The sequence below is a fragment of the Numida meleagris genome, chromosome 2, assembly GCF_002078875.1.
Source record: "Numida meleagris isolate 19003 breed g44 Domestic line chromosome 2, NumMel1.0, whole genome shotgun sequence".
Taxonomy (NCBI): domain Eukaryota; kingdom Metazoa; phylum Chordata; class Aves; order Galliformes; family Numididae; genus Numida; species Numida meleagris.
Window position 1 is genome coordinate 29,346,842 of NC_034410.1, and position 24,402 is coordinate 29,371,243.

At 35.4% G+C, this 24,402-nt stretch overlaps 1 protein-coding gene across 2 annotated transcripts in view; it reads left to right on the plus strand.

Moving 5' to 3' along the window:
• HDAC9 (histone deacetylase 9) overlaps nt 1-24,402 on the plus strand; it is a 458,471-nt gene that overhangs the window by 347,276 nt on the left and 86,793 nt on the right. For both annotated transcript variants that reach the window (XM_021386094.1, XM_021386092.1), the window contains 4 exons: nt 8,864-8,919; nt 9,163-9,250; nt 13,551-13,670; nt 13,999-14,096. In XM_021386094.1, the coding sequence (XP_021241769.1) occupies nt 8,864-8,919; nt 9,163-9,250; nt 13,551-13,670; nt 13,999-14,096 (362 nt within the window). The remainder of the gene's footprint in view (nt 1-8,863; nt 8,920-9,162; nt 9,251-13,550; nt 13,671-13,998; nt 14,097-24,402) is intronic.

Here is a 24,402-nt window from a genome sequence, read left to right on the forward strand (position 1 = left end):
GTGATGGGAATCTGGAAAGATCTGCCACATCTTCAGAATCTTTGGATGACAAAAAATGCCTTCCAGTATTGTGCGTAAGCTATAACAGCTCTGCAGCATGTAAACAGCAAGATGACAGCAGTAGAGAAACGTGCTGTTAATTTTTCCTGTGATTTTATCACCATGGATTTTTATCAGATGGTGCGCTGTCAGTTTGATGTCATCTTAAGAAGAAAAGTAAATTAAGAGTCAGGACACACAGATTTGTTCTGAAATCCCACAGTTCCCCGAGAAGTGCTCCATGTCCTCCAGTTCACAGCAGCAGACTTAAAATGCACAGCAGGAACTTCCCCCAGGGCAGTGCTTCAGGCAGCAGCAGAGGAGGCAGTGGAGTATCTCTCTATCCACTGCACTGTAGAATGAGGTCCAAAGTGAATGCCTTCCTCCAAAACAGCTATGGCAATATTGGGTACCTTAGAGTAAAACTTTCTAGCATATACAAAGTCTGAGTAAAGAAGCCTCATGAATGAGAAACTGATTAACTCATTTAAAAACTGCTGTTCTGATGTATGAACTATCAAATTTGTCAATGTGGTTGTGCATAAGCCGCTCAAATATTTGTTACAGCTGGATGTATCAACATATATATATTTTGGAAGACTAATAGGAATTTCCTATAATAAAAATGAAATAGTTTTTTTATTTTATGGATGTATATGCAGTCAAATTTAAATACACAAAAAGGATTTATGATATTGGAGACAAATGTCCTCTCAGCCAAGATTATAGAAAGTAACAATCATAAACTGCCCTGCATTGACTGATATAAGACATTTAAAATCCATTTCAGGAAGGAAAGGACTTTTCCATGCTTATTCCACAGTCTCTGCTGATCTGCTAAGAAAAAGAGTGAGACTACAGAATGAATTATGAAAGTATACAGAACAATTGAGGGATTCAGTGAACATTCAGACATGAGTCAAATTCATACTCAAAGCAAATTTTCTGAATTTCCTGAGAATACCAGGCCTGTTTTCTCTTCTCAGAACCACAGCATTTTGTTCATCTAATTTGGAGAGTGTTCAACAACTTACCCAGAGCTGGAGTTCTTTTCACTTTTCTTGTCCCTTGAGAGACATCAGCTTTCATCTGACTAATGGGGAAAATATCAATGACAGTGCTAAGGACGTAAAACAATAGGGTTTAATGAAATTATGTAGCTACTGTAAATCAGTGGGTTTTTTGTTTTGTTTTGTTTTGTTTTTAAATCAAGACAACTTGTCCCTTCTCTGGGTAGTCTTAATTCTAGATTGTTTTTATTTTTTTATATCAGGTTGGTAAAATTGCCCATCAAAATCAAGGATTTGGGAAGTTTATTCAGTAATAGAATGAGCACTCATTAAGGTCAACTGAACATAACTTTGAGATAATGTTTAAGAGAATAAACTCATTTTTCATGAGTTTATTTGTATGTGTGATAAACACCATACTGGCAACATTGCTGTCAACGGTTTACGGGCATTCGGCCCGGTTCCGTGACAAAGGGGACGGGGGATCCACGGGTCCACGCCCCGGGAAAAGGGAAAAGGGGAAAAGGGTAAGGAGATGGCCCTGAGAGCAAAGAACAGCGGCAACAATCTGAGGAGAAAACAAACTAATTTACTAAATAAGATATCAGAATGCAAAACAACACACTATAATACAATATAATTACAATTTAAGCTGATAAATCCAATACAGAGAGAGAGAATGTCCCAAAATCAAGGTAGGCCTTACTCTACTACTGACGATAAGACGGCTGGAGAGCGAGGTGCTGCCAAGACGAGAGACGGCGGAAAAAGGGACAAGGTCTCGTGATCTGCAAGTTTTTATACTGCGAGCTTTTATCTTTTCCCTCCGGCTGGAAATGGTAACAGAGGAGAAAAGTACCATGGGGACTGTGGTAGTCCTTCTCTTCTGAGAACCAGGTATATCCACTACATGATGTTATGATGTGGAATACCAATAACCGAAAATCACAAAACCATGACAATTGCTATATGATTATATGAGCTTTAGGACTGCATGAAGATTGACCTTTTTCAAACTTTTTATAAATTAGCAAATGTGCTGATGGCTGATGAGCTTTTTATGTTGTATGGAGTCAGTGTCACAGCTTCCTGCCTAGCTGCTTTTCTGTGTCTATCTTTGGTCCTTTCTCATTTCCACAACAGCTTTGTGTAGATGATTTTTGATGGTATACTGGCTGATTGCAGATCTTTACAGTAGAGTATGTGGAACTGTGTGACTATAACTCTGACCTAGTCATTAGCTATATCTAATAAATAATTTCACCACATAACGAGAAGTCTTATGATATATTCCCTGAGTCTTGGGGAAGTAATGCAGATAGAGCCCTGCATATGATTTCTTGCATGCAGTGTAGCTTACAAACCTTCAGAATGAGGGTCACGAAATATCTGCATTTGTAGAGATAGCATTTATTCCTTGGAGACATAATGGAAATTAACAAGATGGTTATCTTCTATGGATCTCCTTCCTCTCTTGCAAAAGAAAATAGATATGTGCAAAGAGTATGCTCAAAAAGGAAATGGTATATAGTGAGACTCAGGCTGAGTGTTGTTCTGTGACTATTGAAAGTGACTTCACTTCTTTTCTAGTAACAAAATGTACATTTCTGTGGCTGCCCCTTTTATATTTTACAATGGACTAGGAGAAAAAAATCAATGCAAATGTAATTTTAAAAGGGTATATTTAATGAAACCCACTCTACACAATTGGAAATGAATTTCCATTAGAATGGGCAACTCATTTCTGAAATGGTTTTCTTCAGTCTCAGATATCTTCATTCAGTACTACTATAAGCTGGAATTAATTATTTTAAGTACAGTACCCATAATAAGGATTACTCTGTAGTTTACTTTGTATATCCTTTAAATATGTCAACACTGGTAATGGCAACACCCTTTTCTGTGACAGAAACACTTAAGTGCCATAAATTTTTAATTTGACAAATTTGAAACAGAAAAGACCTGCACAGTAAACTATCAATACCTGGTAGATGTATGGTTGCTCTCTGGTTTTAAGAAACTTTGAATGAATTAAGAAGCAATTTTGGAAAATAAATAAATAAATAAATAAAATGGAAGTTAAAAGAGAGCTTCCATCCACTTCAACTGAGTTAAGAAAAATGCAAGCCCTTTCTCCTTCTTATCATATATGTGTGTGTACAAGTGCAAGCGCACACCATGTGTAGAGTTGCCCTGTTGGTAGTCAGGGGTCATTTAGCAGAATGAAAGCAGTTGAAATGAGTTTCCTCCAAACCAGAATATATGTTCCTGGGATGGTTTGTTCTGATACATCAGCTTGAATCAATACCAACATAAATCTCATGTGTTTGGCCATTGAAATTCTGCTGTCTTTGAATGATTCACAGACAACTAAATTGAACCTTAAAGTCTCATTCCAAATGCACTCTTTTCAAGGTCTTTGTCCCATAAGGCTGTGGATAAATCATTCTATAATTGTACTAATCTCGTGAATAAGCAGGATTACTTTGATTAATACATCTGCCCCCAACTCTTGATTTTCTACTCTTGAAAGTATTTATATAAAAATAATCCATTTATTTTTTGAAACTCTGCAGCATTTATTAGAACAAAAATTCTCAGGACATAACAAGCAAAAAGGGCTGAAAACAAATGTCTTCCTGGTCGTACAGTGTCCTTCCTCCAGTAATATTTCAGGCCAGCAAATTTTCCACGCCTGCTGGAACAACAGCAAACGCCACCTAACTCTACTGATTATCTAAAGATATCTCCTTTCCTGGGAGATGCCTTGTACTCAGATGGCCCCAGGATAACTCTCCTTCTATAGACTCCTCCCTACCCTCATTTCTACCTCCTTGAAACACCCCCTGCCCTGTAACTCTCCCTCTGACTTTCTGAGCAATCTGTAGCAGCCACAGAAGGAAAGCATTTTTTTTCTGCTGCCTAGGCTCAATATTATTAACAATGTCTGATGTGTAATATATAATAAATGTTTATTTTGCTAGTGTTACAGATATGATTGATAAAAGATGTCAAAATTACCAATAAAGTCTTTTAGATAGTATTTTATTTCCTTTGATTTTGCAAGTTACAGAATTACAAAGTTTTTTATTGAACCATCTCCTAGATACTTTATCCCAGCAATTATGGTTATATTCTGAATGGTTATATATCTGAATGACTATTATTATTTCATATAGCAGTACAACTTTAATTATATGTGGTGTGCAGCCTATCTCCATGACCACTCTGTTTTTAAAAATGTTTGTCTGCCTTTTCCCCAGTATGGTTAGCACTGGCTTTGGCTTAAGAGGCTGTCACAGCTGCATATATGTTAGTCTGCAAGCACTAACTTTTCATGTATATTCTCCAATGCTGTCCTCTTGGACCTTCAAAAGTGGAGACAGGGAACTCTTTGTTTCCATCACACAGTTAAATGTTTAACGTCCATTTTTGTGTTCATGGCTTCTACTAGTTTCCTCTGCAAGACAAAATGGTATTCCCTTATGTCCATTATTGTTTTCTTGGCAAATCTATATGCTGCTAACACTGCTCTGCTAAATCACAGGTTCTTGTTCACTGCATTCCTAGACCCCCAGGGCCAGATACTGGCTCCTGCTCTGGCAGTATGAATAGCTTGTAAAATTGTCCTAAAGAGGTACCTGAGGATTGCCTCGTTCTTTCACCACCCTTATTCTTACCCTCCCTGCTGGATGGCATAGCTTAGGGTCATGTTACAGCAAAAGTGACCTGGTTAGAATATGGTTACCATTTTCAGGGTACCACTTGAAGAGGATCTTTGTTGGCAGCTGTGACTGAAAGTAGCCCTGATGTTTGTTATTGTAGGAGTTAACTGAGTCAGAAGCAGAAACAAGGTTAAAGATGGCACTAAGGCCACTTCAGGGTTTGCACCTTGTAAAGTATACTCTATGGAGTACCTTTTAAATTTAAAGAAATAGGATTTCTTCTAACTTTGTAATGACTATATATATATATATATAACATAAGGAATATTAATTCTGAAAGGAGAAATGGATACATTTCTGTATATTAACTAAAGCAGTTTCTACAAAGAAATGAACTATTAGTTTCAGTCATTTGCTCCTGATTCTAAAACCTGTACAGAGTGTGGCAAAAATAAAACCTTTCCATTAAAAACAAGTGAATGTCTAAGAATGCCATTTTTTGAGCACTGTTAATATTAAGAGCTAAGGGCTAGATATTTTAAGGGGTTTAGATGTGTAGAAAATAAGATACTTTGAAGTCTGGTTTTGGATGTAGAGCTTTTAGTGTTGTTCTGAGTTAGATATCTGGTCTCCATATGAAATAAACAGAGGCTGCTGAGAAAGCTGACTTTAACATGTGTAACTGAAATCAACTCGTGCATGGAACAGAGTTCTGCTGAGGACTTTGCTCATCACTAGGAATTACACTGGCCTATTTTCCTGACAGCTTCTTTTTAAAGGTACATGGCTGGGCAATGCTAAGTAGAATCACACAATGACTGAGACTGGAAATGCCTCTATAGGTCATCTGGCCAAATTAGTATAAGGCTGAAGGTAGTATGCGCTTCCTCTCAGCCGGGCTTCTCAGCATGCTTGGAATATTAGGCTGGTTGGTGGCTTTTGGTGCACTTGGAATCTGGGCAGACCAAGAGCTCCCTTTCCAGACAGGGGAAGAGTGCTCACACCTTGCCACAGTCACTATGTTTTGCCCCAGGGAAAAAGATCCCTAGCTTTACTTTTCTCTCCTTTTGTCATAGAAATACCAAAGGAGCTCTGCTGTAGATGGTAAGTCTTAAACTCTGAAGTAACCCACTGTGTTATGGTGATGTTTTGAATACTTATCTTGGAAAGGTTCAGGCAGTGGTATAGTAGATACCCAAACACAATGTAGCCCAAAGTTCTAATGCAGCACCATGCAGAAAAGGAACAACTGTGCCACCAAAGGAAACAAGGCTACAGTATGGGGATGTACACCTCTATTCATGGGAAAGCAAGCATCCTACTACCTCTCTGGAGTCATGAAAGACAGTGGAAAAAGAGCAATATTTTTTTTCAGTTTTTTTTTTTTTTAAGATTCATCTAAGTGGGTCTATCTGCAACAGATCTTCTATGTAAACTGAATTTCAGCAGGATTCCTTTTGTTCCTTGTTCAAATATGTACAGATTTTGGCATGTATCTGTTTAGGCTTTATTCTTTATCCTCAGGTTTTACTAAAGGTAAGTATGTAATGACATAGACATGAATCCTGTTTCTAATGTTCATGTCTGTCAGTCAGTTTAATGTTCTGTCTACATATAAAGGTGTCTGTATCCTGGTATAAATAAGGCTCTGTACAAAAATGCTTTGAATTTATGTGTATTGGCTTCATTTTCAACATACTCCTCTGTGTTAGTCTTTCTATCTTTAAAGCAAATTTTTGCCTTTCTGTCTACTGTTCTGAGCTCACTGTCTGGTATTTAAATATTGCCTAACTAAGTGAATTCATGTTCTGCTGTGCTAATGCATGATGAGTTCACGCGAAGCTTGAAAAAAGAAGAATGTTTTATCAATTACTTGAAAGATTCTGTTAATACTGTGTGCTAATTTTCAGTGTTTCTTAGAATTTAGTTTCTTTATATACTATATCAATAACATATTGTTCTCATGTGAATACTGAACTTATTGTAATGTTATAAAAGTAAACCACAAAAGCAACAACAACAACAAAACACCATATAAATGTTCACAATACTAATGGAAATGTCCTGTGTGCTCGTGGAGAACTGGAATAGCTAACTTGAGTTCTGATAGCATAAAATTAGCTATCTACAACAAATCAATACTTCCAAACAGTCCTGTCAAAATAAGGAAACAGAAATGAGAAGCCTGTAGTGTAACTGCCATGTTAAAAGGAACAGGGTCATTTTTTTCTGTCTGTATGTTCCCCCAAGAAATCCTGCCAGAGATAATCATCTTAGTTTTATTGATCCCTCGGGAATGTTGATAAACTTAGAAATAACGAGCTGTGGGGAGCTATAATCCTTGCATGGATTTTGTTTCACACTTATAAACATTGTGAAAACAAAATACAGGTAGCGTGAAGCTCTCTCTCTCCAGTAATGCCCTCTTCTCTGAGTATTCTTTCCCCTATTCATCTATACATTCCTCTGCATAAGCATACTTTGTCTTTCCATAAATCTAGAAGAAATTTCTTTATGGAATTCTTCTCTAAGTCATATTTTGTGTGAAAAGGAAATGCAAAAAGCAACTGAGAGGCATCAGTGCTTTAGCTAAGAGCATAAAGCTGGTTTGATTCTGAAGACTAATGCAATCCACAATGCCTTTTTTATTGATGCTGTGTTTGATCTATAGACAATTTATCCTCCAGGAATGCTTGTCTAAAAATGAACATATATATTTGTTCTACCTTTAGTTTCTTTGCCTTTATTTTTTTCTTGAAATGTGGGCATCTAATTCAAAATAAGGCATGATATAAAAGCCCGCAGATTCTTTCAGTGGTGACCAGTGGAACCACCCTTTACATATGTACTCTGCATTATAGTTTAAGTTTGCTGAAGTCTGATAGAAGTTTGGCCAGGGCTGCACAAAACTTTGCAACTGGTTGCTTAGATTAAAGAAATGATATAAAATAACCTGTTGGTAACTTTTTATAAAGCGATGCCAGTGAAACCACGTAGGTAGATAATGGTGCACAGACTCACAAATATTCCTATGTGAGTGACAGTTCAGAAATTATCATGTTCATTTCGTGTGAGTAACGACTGAAACACTGACGTTTATCTAGCTTAAATATATGTAACTGGGCTGCTGTAGTACTGATTACTAAAATATAGAAATGTTCCATCCTTTCTTTTTCCAGTCCTGCCCCCTTGAAAATGTAGTGTTCACTCTTGTAGTCCTACACATACACATAGCATTTGCATGAGACTGTTTGAAAATACAAGTTTGGCTGTTACAATCATGCACAGATTTTAGCTTTTTATTTTGACATATGTGTTAATTGTCACTATTTTGGTGTCAAATATATACTGAGTAGAAGAGACCAACTATTTTGGGTAATTGAAATAAAGAGTAAATTTGATAGAGGTGTTACTCTTAAGTCTGTTGTAAGAGAAATTTGATGAGATAAATCCTCCCTTTAATCTACCATGGCTTCAGTGCCAAAAAATTCCTTCATCATCACTGATCCTAATGTTGCCCTTTGTGAAAGTTTCTATGCAATTTCAGACTGTGTGTTAGAAATTGACTTTCAGGAAAGTGTTAAACTTGTTAGCCTGGCAGGTTCCCAAGTTTAAATTATAGAGTGCAGAAATATGGGATATTCATTGCTGTTCTTTTTCTACTGTTAGGAATTGTGTGTGTGTGTGTCTGAATGTATCATTTTGTCTACATGGAGTGTAAGGTCAACAATGAATAATCTTTTAAAATATATACCTCAACCTACTTTCAATGTAAGGAGTCTCAATCTAGAGCAACGTAAGGTTACACAAATTTATATCAAGAATGGATTTTTTCTCTCTGCTTCATTTTAAATCTGAATTCTAGGTAGTAGATTTGATAACAACAGCTTTTTAATCCTGCCTTTTCCTCCTCTAAAGGTCATGTTGTTTGTGTGTGTATGTGTACGCTTGTGTGTATATTTATATAAGCTTATGAACCACTATTCTCAAATATATCAATCCCAGCACTACTGTGAAAGTGTTACTGAATAGAAAAAAAGTCTTCAAAAGCCTCTAATAGATTTCAATCCAGTCTGCCTACTGCCTTGTTTTGCACTGTCAAGTATTTTTTTTTAAGCTGATAATTGAAAACCTATCTTGTTCTTACAGAATGGTTTTGCTGTTGTAAGGCCCCCAGGCCATCATGCTGAAGAATCAACAGCCATGTAAGTACCAGGGAATATTGCCCATCTTGGAGCACTAAGGTTACTGGCAATCACCTGTGTTGTGCATGTCTCTGTAGAACTGTAATTGTTAGCAGATGACTGAAAAGGCTTTCTAGGTACTCCCAGAAGCAGATTTATGGCCTCAGAGATCATATAGCATTTTCAAAAAATGCTCTGAACATTATTTATAGCTGTTTTCCTGACTGATTTGCTTTCTTATTTCTGTTCTTCTCTATTCCACAGGGGGTTCTGCTTTTTTAATTCGATCGCAATTACTGCCAAATACTTGAGAGACAAGCTAAATATAGGCAAGATATTGATTGTAGATCTGGTATGTATTCTTGACAAGCATCACATTTTCAGTGCATCTAGATAAAAGATAATGAATTTGTATTTGTATGTCAGACTTTCCTGCTTTTAATACCTACAAGTAATAAAGGTGTGCATTTCCTCTGATTTTGGGAACTCATTAAAGCCAGGATGGCAGTACTGAAACCATAAACATCTATGTTTCACTTTAATGGTGTTAACTGCAATTTAATGAGAAGAAGGCACAGATCAGGGCAGCTTTTATGGTCCTTAAATGAATTGATACTTCCACTGTTAAAATAACCCTACAGAACCCAAGTTTACTTCTCCCTACAGAATACAAACTTTAAATAGTCTGATGTGTTTTAAGGAATGCTGTTGCTTTGGTAAGAAAATTGGCCATTTCTCCCAGCTAGCAATGATTCAACTTGTGTAAGTTCAAAATTATTAAACAAATCAACAGGTCATTCCTTCTAAGAAGTTTGCAATTCATGTTTGCCAGCTTTTGATGGTTCCCTGAAGGAAGGCTATGTGATTAGAAATCCACTTCATAGGATTAGTCTTGTATTCTAATAGAAGGCATTCTTACAGAATGCTTAATAGTTTTAACAAATGGATTATTTAAATGCAGATGACATTTGGCATGTTGTCTATATTATTTTCATGAATAATGAATTGGAATTCTGCCTTGCACTTAAAGGATCAGCCCAATGCACAGCCCAAGGAAAGTTGAATGCTGATTTATGAGCACCATTTTTGTTTTCTTACAGTTCATGAGGAGGTGTAATAGGGTGTCTGACAAAGCATAGACAGGAAATGAACCCTGGCATCAAAACCTAACCTGTTACATCTGCACTTAATTAATTTTTGCAGGTGATAAAAGATTTAAAGACAAAATATGTTAAAGGGTTTTTGAAGTGCAGAGCTTAATAGCCTAAATCTTGTTCATATCTGCACTCATAATTAAATCTTATTGTGAAGTCATGGCCTTACCATCTAGCACTTTTGTTCAGTTAAACATGCATACTGGTTGTTGAAGAGAGCCAGAGAAGGGCGGAATGTGGGAGAAAGAATGGCAAGGGAAAAATGAGTTGTAGAATACGTATGTGGGTAAGTTAAATATTCTTAGGATACTTTTAAAAATATGTTTCATTGTTCTACTATCACTTAGGAACATATTTAAAAGCTACAAGAAACCAGTATTTGTAAAAAAATCTCTTCCACTGTATATTGTATCCGTTTGCTGGCTTCAATCTGTTCATTGAGTTTTACTGCTGTAAATGCTATCCAAAAATAAGCTCCTTGTTTATTCTTGATTTTGAATAAGAATATACTCAAACTTTGAATTTTGTCAATGTTTCTAAGTCTTTTTTTTTTTTTTTTTGTACTATAAGTGTTACATTCACCTAGTCAAGAAAAGAAATCACTTCAATTTGACCTGTGCAACCAGTAAGCACTTAGGAATTCAACTTCAATTTTGCAAAGCAAGGTTAAATGTGTAGATCATTACCTGTGCAAATGATTACCTGTGAGGTTTCTTATGCTTACCCAGAAGAGTAGATAGGGAATGTTGAGCCTCTCTCTGACTCTATCCGATTGGCCAGAGTATCTCAGCTGGTGAAAGGGGAGAAATATATGGCTGATACAGATTACTTCATTCCTGGAGCAGATGCAGTCCAGTCCCTAGCCTGCTCCATGATCAGTGCAATGATGCACGAAAATTCATATGGAAAATTTCTTATATACATGAAAACTATGGATAATTCTCAATCCAAACTGAATGACTGAATAATGTTAATGGTGATGTCTCTACATCTACCAACAAAATTTGGGCATCTGAAAGAAATAATGGAATTACAAATGTAAGATTTGAAATTAACCTTTGAGATTATATTTTGATAGTGGGTAGCACGGCAGGACCCCATACTGGTTGGCAGCTATGCATGTTACTACAATTTAAATGTTAAAAAGTAATGTTCAATCTGACATATTAAACAGAATTCTAGTAACAAATGAGTATAGTCTTCGTAGTCACTACATGTTCATATAGAAATTCTTAACTTTAAATTTTTTAATTTTTCCTTCATTTATTTTCTACACAAAAATAGAAGATCTCTCTGTCATGTTTTCTTTTCTCATTTCACCTTTTGAATAAATCTTAATTTTTGAACTGACCTATGTATGCTAAACTTGTTTGATCTGCTAAGGGCAGAATTTGAACATATTTCCCATGTGGTGACATCCACAGTCTTAAACAACGCATTTCTTTGTCTAAACAGAGAAGTTACTGCTCTTGAAAACAGAGTAACCCTTGGTGAAATTAAAGTTTAGACAAGAAAACTAGCCTTGAGATTTCAATACTAATAATAAAGCTCTGTCTGCCCATTTAATTTGTTTTCTTGTTGTTTGAAAACCAAGAATATATCCTAAGTATGCTTGGAAAAGAACGAATTAAAATCACAAAATGAAGTACTCTTATATTTCTAGGCCTGGTGTCTTCAGAAATATCTGAATTGCCACCATTGCTCCTCAGATTCTTGTTGAATTCCCGGTCCCAAGATCATCCATATCCGAAAATATGCTAGCAAGATCTGGGTCTTTTTTGGAGTAAACCAATTAATTCTGTCCCATATGAAAACTGGATGTGTTTCTGGGATTAGGCTGCATGCCAGATTTGACTATATTTGCCTACTAATACTATTCTGGCTACCTTCAACCCTCCAACACCATCACACCAATGTGTGCTGCCTTGCACCCCTAACATGTTACATTTAAACTAGCCCTTATGCAGTTTTGCTGTGATTTCATCCTCATGTTTTTTCAAGTACTTTCTATTGAGAAAAAAAGTAACCATCACAGTGTTATCCCCAGTAAGTCCAAGAGGAGACCAAGTCAAGATTAATGCAGTACAGATGAGTCTCAATCTATGTAGAGAGCCTTGAGCAATGTGGATGAGAATCATGTGCTACATTAGCTGGCAAAGAGATTGAGCAGTGGGCAGTATTTGCTGTACTCTTACCAGTTTAGACTTAACTTGAGTCTTCCTGGAGTCCAGGTACCCTAGAGAAAATGTGACCATTGTTTCTCTGATACTAAATTTGTTTCAAACCTTGTAGCATTTGTAAAATATGTAGTCTAGATGATAATGTCATCATTCAAAGTACTTTGTCTTTCCTTCAAATTCTATCTTTATGTCAGAAATTTTAAATGGATCAACTAAAGGTGGAGAATGAACAATATATATAATTTTTCAGCATCCTAAAAATCCCAATAGAAAAGTTTACAAAAAAAAGTTTAGTTTTCCTTCACCAAAGAGGGTTTTCCACTTTTGCTGTAAAATTTTGTCTGATGTACATTACAATAGTATAACTATGAAAACAAAATTTAAAAATATGAAAATTCCATATTATCATTCTTTAATATACAGATGTGCTGCCAAAATTTTTTTTCAGTATTTTATTTAATGACAGAATTTCTTTTCTCTCGCATTATATAATGTTCAAAGTATGGACACTGGCCAAGGTCACTCCTTGATTGTGGAAGGCACCATCCTATCGTCCAGATAATTTAATAGCTAATGAGATCATATTCCTATGTCTTCAACTGTTGCCGTCATGATTTTGTAAAAGTGAAGTATGAAGTCCTTTCCGCATCTGGCATCTCTTTTGATGTGGATCTAACTGCTGAGGGACTGCTAACTGAACTGAATGTTTCAAGAAAGCCAATTTACTCAGCTGGTCGCAGAGCCCTTGACCTCAATAGTGGAACTTGGCAAATCAATGAATACACTTATGTTTAGTGTTCTGTCAAGAATTGTGAAAAAGCTCTGTAAACCATGGATCCTTCTGCAAAATACTAGTTTGTAGTTTAAACATTAGTCTTTCTTCAGAGGCCAATGAGGCTAGTTAATTAAGCCTGAGGGGTTATGAACTGTTGGCAGTTAATAAGTCATAAAATTCCTCCATAAAACAGGATGCTAGATTCCATCACTGAAGCAAGGAGTACAAAGAGCTGGTGTATAAATATCTAATTGTACAAAAGGACTGGGATTTCTCAATGACTGCTCATCTGGAGTCTCCAGGGCATGCTCGCTATGGTTTCCTGATTTTTAGAAGCCAGTTTAAAAAATGAGTGCATTAAAGAGTAATTTGCCTGAAAGTTCAGGAAGTATGGGGTGGTGAAGGGAGGGGGAAAAGGAAAGACAAAAGAAGGGCAAGGGAGAGCAAGAGAAACAGAGAGAGGGGGTAAAAGAAAGCAGAACTGAGCTCTCTACACTGAGTTGGACATTATTACATTTGTCATCTGTTTTCTTTCTCCTTTAGGATGTTCACCATGGCAACGGTACACAGCAGGCTTTTTATGCTGACCCCAGCATCCTGTATGTTTCCCTCCATCGCTATGATGAAGGCAACTTCTTCCCTGGCAGTGGAGCCCCAAATGAGGTTAGGTTTATTTCTTTAGAGCCCCATTTTTATTTGTATCTTTCAGGTAATTGCATTGCATGATTACCCCTAATTTTCTTGTCCTTCTCTGGTTCTTTAAATTACACCAGATTACCAAATTGTCCACTGGGAGCAGTGGACCAGTGGAGAACAAGTGCATAACCCAGAGCAGTCCTTGTCAAATAAGGCTGACTGATCTGACATGTTGTTTGATGTTTGTTTCTAAAGCATACTTCAGATATTTTTTTTTTGCCCTCCTTTCCTTCTCTTTCCTTCCTCTCTTTTCTTCCTTTTTACTTCTTTCTGGCATTTTCTTCCTATTTTTCAGGTTGGAAGTGGCCCAGGTGAAGGTTTTAATATAAATATTGCTTGGACAGGTGGTTTGGATCCTCCCATGGGAGATGTTGAATATCTCACAGCATTCAGGTTGGTACCTTTTTCTTTTAAAGTTTGAAAACTGGTGGTACAACATAAACACATGAATAAAAATCACTGTAATTTTGAAAGACAGGAGAATGGTGAAACTCATGGTGAAACTGTTTTAATACCGGTATCCTGGTATGTGAAATCGTAGTAAGATTAATAAATGGGTAGTTAAAGTGTAGTGGTCACTCACATACAATAATAAAAAAGTCTAATGATTTGATCAGTCATTCATTTTATTATTTTCATATCATGCCATTAAAATAACTTTGAGCTTCCTAACTTCTCTATCTACAAAATTTAAATGTAAGCAATGATACCAGACACAAGAAAAATACTCTTCATATTGATTACAGTTATGTCGAGGTGTACCACATACAAAGCAATACTAAGTATGATCCAAACCCAGTGGTCCTCAATAGATTAAAATTCTCATCATGATACTCACAAATTTGACTGTCATTTTCTGTGAATTTCAGTGAAAAAATAGTTATTTACAAGTGAAAATTGTGAAATGTCTCAATAAGTATTATAGGAAATGTTGCATGCCATGTTTCTCTTTGCTTTCAGTAGCACATTATATATGAAATTTCATTCTCTCATAGGTGATGCATCATAATCCTTAGTCTTATTTTCATGGGACTGGAGGAGATAGAACCGCTTTGAAACATGCTCTGTTAGACTTTCAGTAGTCCTGTTTTGCATATATCATTTCCCTTCATTGTTCAGCAGTTCACTGGAAGGGTTTGGTGAGCACTCACCTTTCATAATGGGACACATGATACATGTCTGAAAAGAGATTTCATTTAGTGAAAGCTGACATGCTGGAAAGGCAATGAGACAACTTACGTATCTGATCAAATCTAAGAATTTTAGTTTGAAGGAATGCATTTACCTTATATAGATTTGTGTTCTTTCCAAAATACATCACAGAAAGTATAAAACACATTTTTGCTTTATTTCCTGAAATACTCCTGTGTAGTCCACGAAATAATATGCCAAGGATCTGATAAGCAACACACCTGTATTGAAAGTCTCAGCCCTAGACACAGAAATGGCCCAGTGCATTCACAATGTCAGACAGTCATTGTGAAAAAAAAATGTTTGAGTTTTATTTACATTTGCCTGCACAATTTAAAATCCTCTGTACTTCAGTGTTGCCTCAAGCTCCTTCCAAGGGTTTTGTTATATTCCAATATATTATTCTTTGTTGAGATTTTACTGAATTGAGGGGATTGGATGGTTTGAATAATTGATATTAGTATCTGATATTAATGTCTGATGTGATCACCCAAAGTTTCTTGGTCTGGATGCAACGTATGCCAATAATGATATAGGTAATGCGACCATATTAGCACTGTGGAGGATGATGGTCTCAGAAGACTCATATAAATGACTCAACTGTAGCTGGAATCCCTGCTATGCTGACAATAAATAATTGTGTTCGAATAATCTTTTCAAACATTTTTTTGCAGTTCTAGTGTAAGGCACACTCATGAGCAGTTTGAAGTAGCTCATACCACTGTTAAACATATTAGTCTGCTTCAGAGTTAGAGAATTTCAGTCTGTAAATGTTTTGCCTTGCAAAATAGCACTATTCAGAAAAATAAAATTCATGTAGACTTCTACACAATGACTAATCATTTGCAGGCATACCACTAAAATATGTGCTTAATTATACTTTTTAAAAAGCAAATAGATTGGAGGTAAGGATTAAGTTCTCCTTTAAAAGAATTGCTGATGGTTCAAAATTTAATACATTTTAAATTTTAATAATAATAATAATAAATAATTATTATTATAAATAATTTCAAATTTGAATAATTTTAGATGCATCCAATTCGTATTCCAATTAATGTGGGCAAAAGCTCATTGTTAAATAGTTAACTGCTATTCTTATTTTTTTTTCTAGAAATACGTGCTGTTGACTAATTATAATACATGATGCTGTTTTCCATTTTTCCAAAAGAGCTTGAGGAACAGGAAGTGTTTCCCTACCTCCTAAGCCCCTTTTCACCCAGGAACAGTCTTTGTACCATCTGTAATGGTATTTATATGGATTTGTTATGACTATTATGACATCAGTGAAGAAAAGAAATTGTAGGATGAATACAAAGGTATAGAAATTATGTGGGATAAACCAGATACCCATTTTCTGTGTCTGCTCTGAATGGTAGGTAAATTTACAGCTACTAATGATGAGCCAATGTTTGAAACAGAGTCTATCCCTGCTATGATCCAAAATACCATCGATGATGTAACCTGCATTACCAATTTGGCCAGGACAGAATTATGAGACAGTGGTCAGGAATGAGAACTCTACAGTGCAATCTTTTTGCCATAGATAGGAAGGAAGGTAGAGTATTGGAGAAAAACAGTAGGAGACTTGGTAAAAAAGCTAGCAAGTCAGGTGTTGCTCAGGAGCTGTGACCTGCAGCAGGTCAGTTTTTATTAAAGTATGCAGTAAATTTTGTAATTAGGAAAATGAGATTGTTATTTTTTAAATAAATTGATTTTAGAGTCAGAATTACGTAGATGTTCCAAACCAAGAGATGGGGAAAACATTGGATATCCTCATTTCTGATAAGAGAAAAATGAAGGGACAAAATTGAGAGATTTGGTCTTCATATTTACTCTCTAGCAGGGAGAAAACTTATGCAGGATTCAGTCCCTAGCAAAGGCAGGACAGTGGGTTTGTTAAATTTCCCTTTCAACATAATGAAGATGTCAGGAAGTTTGCAGGTGGATGGAGCTGAGTTGGAGAGCAGTTGAGGCTTCCTGCTCTCTGGCAACTTGAAAGCTTAATTCTTTGAGTCCTGAGAAATCTGCATGAAAATCATATAAAGCTCCCTAGAGGGTCCACATAGCTTTTGCTTTCTAACCAGAAGAACCCCAGTACCTTCCTAGAATTACACTAAACACTTATTTGAAGTGTCTGCAACCATGACACTAGATGACTCATTACTTCTTGATTGATTGTCAGATTTCACAGCACAGATCCTTCTGAATGATTATGTCCACATCAATAGGAACCAAGTCCTTTTTTATGACTCTAAAGATTTGCTCATACTCAGGTATTATATATGATGACGTATTAGACATCAGGTATTGTTCTTAGGGCAGAATATACTTCTAGAACTCTATGAGCATTTATACACACACACAGATACACACAGTGCCCAGAGAGGTTGTGGATGCTCCATCCCTGGAGGCATTCAAGGCCAGGCTGGATGTGGCTCTCGGCAGCCTGGTCTAGTGGCTGGCAACCCTGCACTCAGCAGGGGGGTTGAAACTAGATGATATTTAAGGTCATTTTCAACCCAGGGCATTCTATGATTCTGTGATTCTGTGACATATATATAAATGTACATGTAGCTGAGTATTTGTGATTTTCAGCATAAATGACTAGATAGATCTATTTTAATAAAATCCTGCTGTGACTTAATGAGATTCCACCTCATTGTCTTCCTCCAAACTATCCTAGAAAATATTCCTATTTTGAGGGGGAAAAAAACCAAGTGTCATATAAAAATTCAAGACAGTTGAAGATGAGTTAGGACCATATCACAGAGTAATCACTTCAACAGAATGTGGTGGCTTCTGTGGGACACTAGTGGGAAACTGGACACTGGTTTGAGTCTGCCATTTAGTTATCTGTGCTACATGAAGAGTCTTTCTTGTGCTTTTAAACTAATTTTTTATAGAGTAAAATCAAATTTAAATGGTTTTAGACATTTTAAAGATTTTGCTTATAAAGGTTTTTGTTCCATTTATATTCAGTTTCTGGTAAGAAAATGTATTTACTCATGTTAACTACAAGAGGGTAGTAGAAAGTGTAGGAGACAGAAGTTTCTGTAGAATCAAATAGAGGTGCAATATTTAAATGTTAATTTTGCCAGAAAAGTCTTGTTTGATATTTAGCATAGTTAAGCAACTGTTTTATCTTCACAGTTCCTTGAAAGAATGTCCTTTTCCTAAAGGGCATTCATGTCTTTTTTTTCCTTATGATAGCAAAAATACACAGCTCCTTTCCAATATTTTCAAGGCCTTTGGCTCTAGAGAATTATGTTTCATCATTTAATTCCATCTATTTAAGTGAAATTTGTTTTAATCTCTTTGAAAATATAGAATTTAGTTGCCGTTTACTAAGAAGATGGTTCTACAGTTTGTGAGAATGTAATCCACACTCTTCTGCCATCAGCTATAGAAAAAAACAAGAATGATGGTCAGATACTAATGTTCAAATAATTACTTTCTTAAGCTATGCGTTGTACCAGATGCTTTCAGTAAAAGAGGCAGAAGATCTGTGTTGTACACACACATACGTACATGTATGTACTCAGAGTTTACAGATGACAGAAGAAATCTGTTTGTGTAGAGCAAAATACAGCAGATGCAGGAGGAAATGGAAACAAATGTGAGAGTTGAGAAGAGTGAAGGAGAAGCAAGAGACAGAAGGAAACTGAGTATGCCTTCCAACTGCTTTGTACTGCTTTTATTCAACAAAGGAGTTGTAAATCTCACTTAACCAGCCAGTACGCTCTGGCTGCTTTGCTCTACTCCAGAGTAGCATAAAACAGCCACAGCGTATCAGTGAACCTGGCCATAAAAGCTTACGTAAAATGAAATGTGTGTGTGTTTCTTGGAATTGTTAGAAATAGCTCATGATGATATTATATTTGAGGTTGATTTTTAGCAGTCACGTGTGTGATTTTAATATGGTGAGCAAATTTAAAAGACAAGAGTGACACTAAGAAGGAGTTGGGAATGAACTTATATATCCAAGATTTAATTTTAAATACAACACAAAATTTATAAGTAATTCAAAATAATTATTTCTGTAAAAAGAGAATTCAAAATCAGTCGTATTTGAAACCAAGTATGGTGAAGTGTAGAAATAAAAGAAAACATGAGTATACTAAAAATCTTCACTCCCTTACAGAGAAATTTGGTAGAAAATAAATTTTGGTAGAAAATAAACATATTTAAAAATCAGTGTAGTCTAATCTCTGATAAAACGTATTTTAAAATGTTCATTTTTGTCTTATCATCTTGCAAGGCATAATTAAGATTATTTGAGAGATTACACTGATGTATAATGACCTTTTTTTTTGTCTTAGTTTTATATTTCCTAATCTGATTATGTTTTTTGATATTTCACATGAAAAACAATATAAATATATTTTTGTTCTTTTTCAAATATATTCTCCTTACTAACTCTGTTTCTGAGTATATGCTATCATTTGTTTTTTGTTGATTTTTATTTACTTTTAAAGTTACAAATTCATATATACACTCCCTAAGTGGAAATACTGGTGTGTGTAAGTATACACAGATAGTAGACATCTGTATACATTACTTTAATTTTCCCATAAATTTGCTTTTATAAACTTTTGTTTGCCAAGGAATTGGATATAACAACTTTAATCAGTTTTGTATATCTGTTAAGATTCTGTATTCATTTAATCTTTTGGTACTGAGCTTCCTGGTCTTATGTATGTGTATCTGAAAAGAAAAATACCTTTTCTATCTCAAATCTCTGGTCTTCCAATTTCATTAAAAGTACATGTGCTTGTGTACTATGTGAGCAGATGAAGTGTACATTTTTGCCTATGCATATTTATTATTTTAAACATGTTTGGATTCCCCTTGTCACATTCCTTCTTATTTTTCTTCTCTCAGAAGTCAACATTTCTTGTGTTTTCTCTTATCTCTTTATCTCTCTTTATTTAGGAGTATATCTAGTTTTTTTGATTGTAATTGCTCATCTCTGAAACTCTTCTATTTTCTAGAAGTAAGCTTAATGTACCACATGAGGGCGAACCATCAATTTATATTATTTTGAATATTATTATGGCTTTATTTGACATCACCCCTCTGCAATATAGTATAAGTCTCTGATCAGAAACCCTGATTTCCGATAAACAGAACAAAAGAATGTGGCAGTCAAAAATCAACATTTTTACTAACTGTACCTAGCTTTATTTATAGTGAGTCATAGAATAATGGTATATTGTTATAAAGTTTAATGAATTCCACAAAAAATTTTGAGACAATAATTCTAAATATTCGTAGAATATGAATATGACCATTTCTATGACTACAGTGTCCAGAGGCTGCTGATAAGGTTATATTATGGTTTAAAACCTATGTTAAGACTCAGTTTCTCTTTCAAGAACTTGTAGTGAAAAGAGATAAAAATACAAAAATGTGGGAAAGGAAGCAAGAAAGCCAAATCAGCTGCTCAGCCTCATGAGTCATAAAAGAACTAGAAGTTTAAAGAACCAAGATCTTCAGAACTTTATCATGTTATCAGAGAATTCCATTGGTAATGGCCTCAGACTAGCAAAATGCCATGTTTATATTTACTAGTGGAAATAAAAATTTTATTTCTCGATATTTTCTTTCATAATGACTGGCAAGAATTACCCCAGAAATTGTTATCTCTTGTCTCTTTGTGGACAGCAGTGGGTTCAACACTTCATAAAGAGGAAGGCAGAATCTCTGAGTCATATATACAAGAGGCAGGTAATGATTTACCCAATAGTCCATAATCTCAGTGTGTCCACATTCTCATGTGTATAGTACTGCTTTATGCAGAAAAATAGAGCTGAGTAGAACACAGTTATGGAAGGTCTAGGAAGTATATGTGATGAAATCTGTATGTAGATATATAGTTTGCAGTCATCCACAGCATTCTACAGAGTTGTAAGTTGGAGTTACGATCAATTGTACATTTATGATTTTGTCAGCTTCTACCAAGTGTTGTTATAAGATGAGCATATCAATCAGAGGTCTTTCTTTTCCATTCTGCCACAGAAAATGTCAGAGCAGTATTCAAAGAAAGATAAACAAAACACGTAGAAAAAGAACAGCCTGAGCACTTCCACTTGAAGAATTTTGAAAAAGTTTGAAGATTTTTGGACTATTATTTTTAAAATCTGCTTAGAATATAAGCTTCATGTGTAAATATCCAGTAGTCCTATGGATTTGTGGCTTTGGAAAAGCTTTTGACAGTGACTTTCTTTTGGAATAATTGTAAATTTTATTGTTGTCTTTATCTTGACAAAGGTTCTGAGCTTGCAGGTTAGTATCATATTAGTATTTATTAGTATTGATATTGGTATTGGTATTGGTTTTGGTATTCGTATTGGTATTGGTATTGGTAGTATTAGTATTAGTATTGATAGAGAGAGACTTAGGATATTGAGAAGCAGAGTTAAAAGCACTTGAAACTCTAGCATAAACAGCTTTTCAGCATTTTGTTATTCTTCAGAGTTCACCATAAAACTAATCCTGGCAATACTGTTTGTATCCTGCGACCCTTTGTTCTTCCTCCTTGTTTATTTTTATTTGGAAAATCTAACTTCTCACCAAACTACCCTAAATTTTCATCTTTACTGAACCAGGATTTTTAAAACTACATATGATGCTCCTTTCATGCACTGGAACTAGAGAAATGAAACCTTTCATTATAGAAATTAATTAGTGTCAGCATACTTTTCTACAGATGCACAGTTTCTTTTACTGACATGGCAGAGAAGGGGGTGGAGGAGAAAGGTTAATAAAATATGGCATGTGTTCGTTTATGTGGTTCAGTTTAAAAACTTTTTGATTAAAACCTAAGCTGTACATGGTCTGTAGTTTAAATGTACCAAAAAGTACCTGAGCTCTTCTCCAATAGAAAAGTTTTCCAATTTTTGTTAAGTTGGAAAGATGAAAGAATAAAGGTGCGTGGATAAAGAATTGTCAAATATTTTGATGAAAATATGAGAAATACCACTAAAAACATCCTGGAAGAAATAAAAAAGCAAGGAGAGGACAGAAGATATTTTTACTCTAACAGTCAAAATATCTGTGGTATTTAAAATAGAGATAAATCTTAGGTCTGAATTAAAAGTCCTACAGCAACACTGAGCGATTGTGTAGATGTCCAGCCTCAATTTAAATTTTGTTGCTTTATAATAACTTTTGAGAACTACACTATAGCCTGTAAAAAATATCCACATGTTCTCTGCTGGAACAGCTCCAGACTATAACAGAACCACTAGATTGCACCCTGGTGCTTTATGTATTGTTTAATTGTTTTCCTTTGGTGGGTATTTTTATTAAAAGCCCATTATCCAGAATCAGACAGAAGTGTTGTTACAAGAACAGCAGAAACAGAGGCCTTTCAGCTACACAGTTCTTATTCATGCCTTCTTTAGCCAGCTTAGCTAATGAGACCTCCACTATTCTTCTTTCAATACTTCAAGAGAAAGAAACTAGAGTTTTTATTTTCCTCCTTTCAAACATAAGTTGGATTGCAAAGAAGTATTGTGAGCTTGTGTGCGTGCTCACACCTGTGTGTCTGTATAAGATTGCATGGGTACCTCTGAAGCATGTCTGTGCTTATAGATGTTCACATGCTTTTACATAGATACCTCCTTGGGGATATTTTTTATGTCTAATGATTTTGTGTACCTGTGCTACTCTTTGTCTGTAAAGAAATTGAATTAAAGGAACAAGTCTGTTTCATAAAACAAACAAACAAACACAAAACACATATTCCAGCATGTGAAGCTCCAGTAATTTCAAAGAAAAATAGAAAAATCTAGCAAGACACGAATTTTGAAATCCTGAGTTATGCTGAGTAGCACTCTGTTCAGTGCTGAAAGATCTTATGAGGTTTCATGTTACTGGATGTTGCTGGAGCCTCTATTCTGAGTATTTTATTGCTTTCTAAAGTCAGTTCTTAATCTTGCAAAAGAGATGTTTAAAACTATGAAAACACATATATCTCAAAAATAGATATCTAATGAAAAAGTTCAGGGAGGTCTATGACTCATGATTATGTGGTATTAGCAGCACTGCTTGGGCCACCAGTAATTCCTTTAAATCAATACAGCTTCATGAAGAGTAGATTGTTACTAAGAGTGAGGGAATCTATCAGACTTCAAACTCCTACAAGTAATATAAGAAAAAAAGCTCATTCTTAGAGTAATTTACCATGTTTGGCATATGTTTGTATCTTTTTTTAAGGAAAGTGAAGCCTTTGTCCTGTGATCAAAAATACTTAATTTTACGTCTTTTAGGGTCAGCTCTGCGCAGCAGCATGAATTAATTACTGGCTAATATGTCGTGTTGCTTATATTCAGTAGTAACTTCTTGCAAGAGTCGTCAGTAAAAGTTAGGGAAACCAAAGGCTGTTCACCAGTAAATGTGACAGGATCTGATCCTAGATAATTGGACTACATTTAGCATAACTGAATAATTAAATCTTTCAAATTATATGTGAACACTCTTATGAGTTGTCATGGATTGAAACAAAACTAGCTGTTAAAGTATTTCATTATCTGACTCATGCGTTTGCCGCAATCTCTCTAATCATACTGATATTGGGTGTCAAAGTTACCAAAAGATACCAAAGGTATCAAAAATTCATGAAAAATTAAACCAAAAAGATTACAGTGAATTATAACCAGGCTGAAAATAGCTATGCCTTGGATGTGGAGAAGCTGCTTAGCATTTTTTCTATGTCATGCTACAGAGCACATTCATGTCAGATGATATAAAATAGAGGACTGAAAAGAAGATGAAGCTTATTTGGTCCTTTTTTCCCCATCAGTCCATCCACTGGTCTTTGCTGCTTTCTCCCTCCTGTGCTGGGTGTGGTGTGAATTACTAAGTAGAGCTGACTAAAGAGTTCCAGTAAGAAGCAACTGTCCATGGTTTTGACATGCGATTTTCTTCTACACTGGAACAAAACCAAAACTATTTGAAAACTTACAAGAAAACAGCTGAATGTGTGTTTCAAATCCTTTCACGACTGAGTTCATCTCTAACCTCATGGTGAGGACATCACTGTAGGAAGCAAAAAACTCTTAAGTGAAAAAAACTCATCCCTGAATGATTTTCTTTTCTTTTTTTTCTGAATTTTTCTTCCCTCATTCTAACAGATCAAGGACTTGAACCTGACCTTATCACATTGGAAGTTAATGCCTTTCCTGTCAGGCTGTTTGAAATGTTTTTTCTTTTCCATACTCCAAAAAAGGTCCCCCTCTGCAAAATATTAGGGATCCACACATACAAAAAGATTCTATTTTAGTAAAAAGATACATGTCATGAAATAGTTACACATTTCATCATGCATTATTAATCTGACAGGAGAGCACCTCCCTTTTTCCAGTCAAGAAGTTTACAGAGTAATAAACTGTTGTTAAACCTCTGCAAGTGCTTCAATTCCTGTGTGACAGGGACTTCACAATCCCCATGCTTTATTAACATCTGCTTTGCTCCATATGTGATTAACTTTCTATGGAAACAGGTT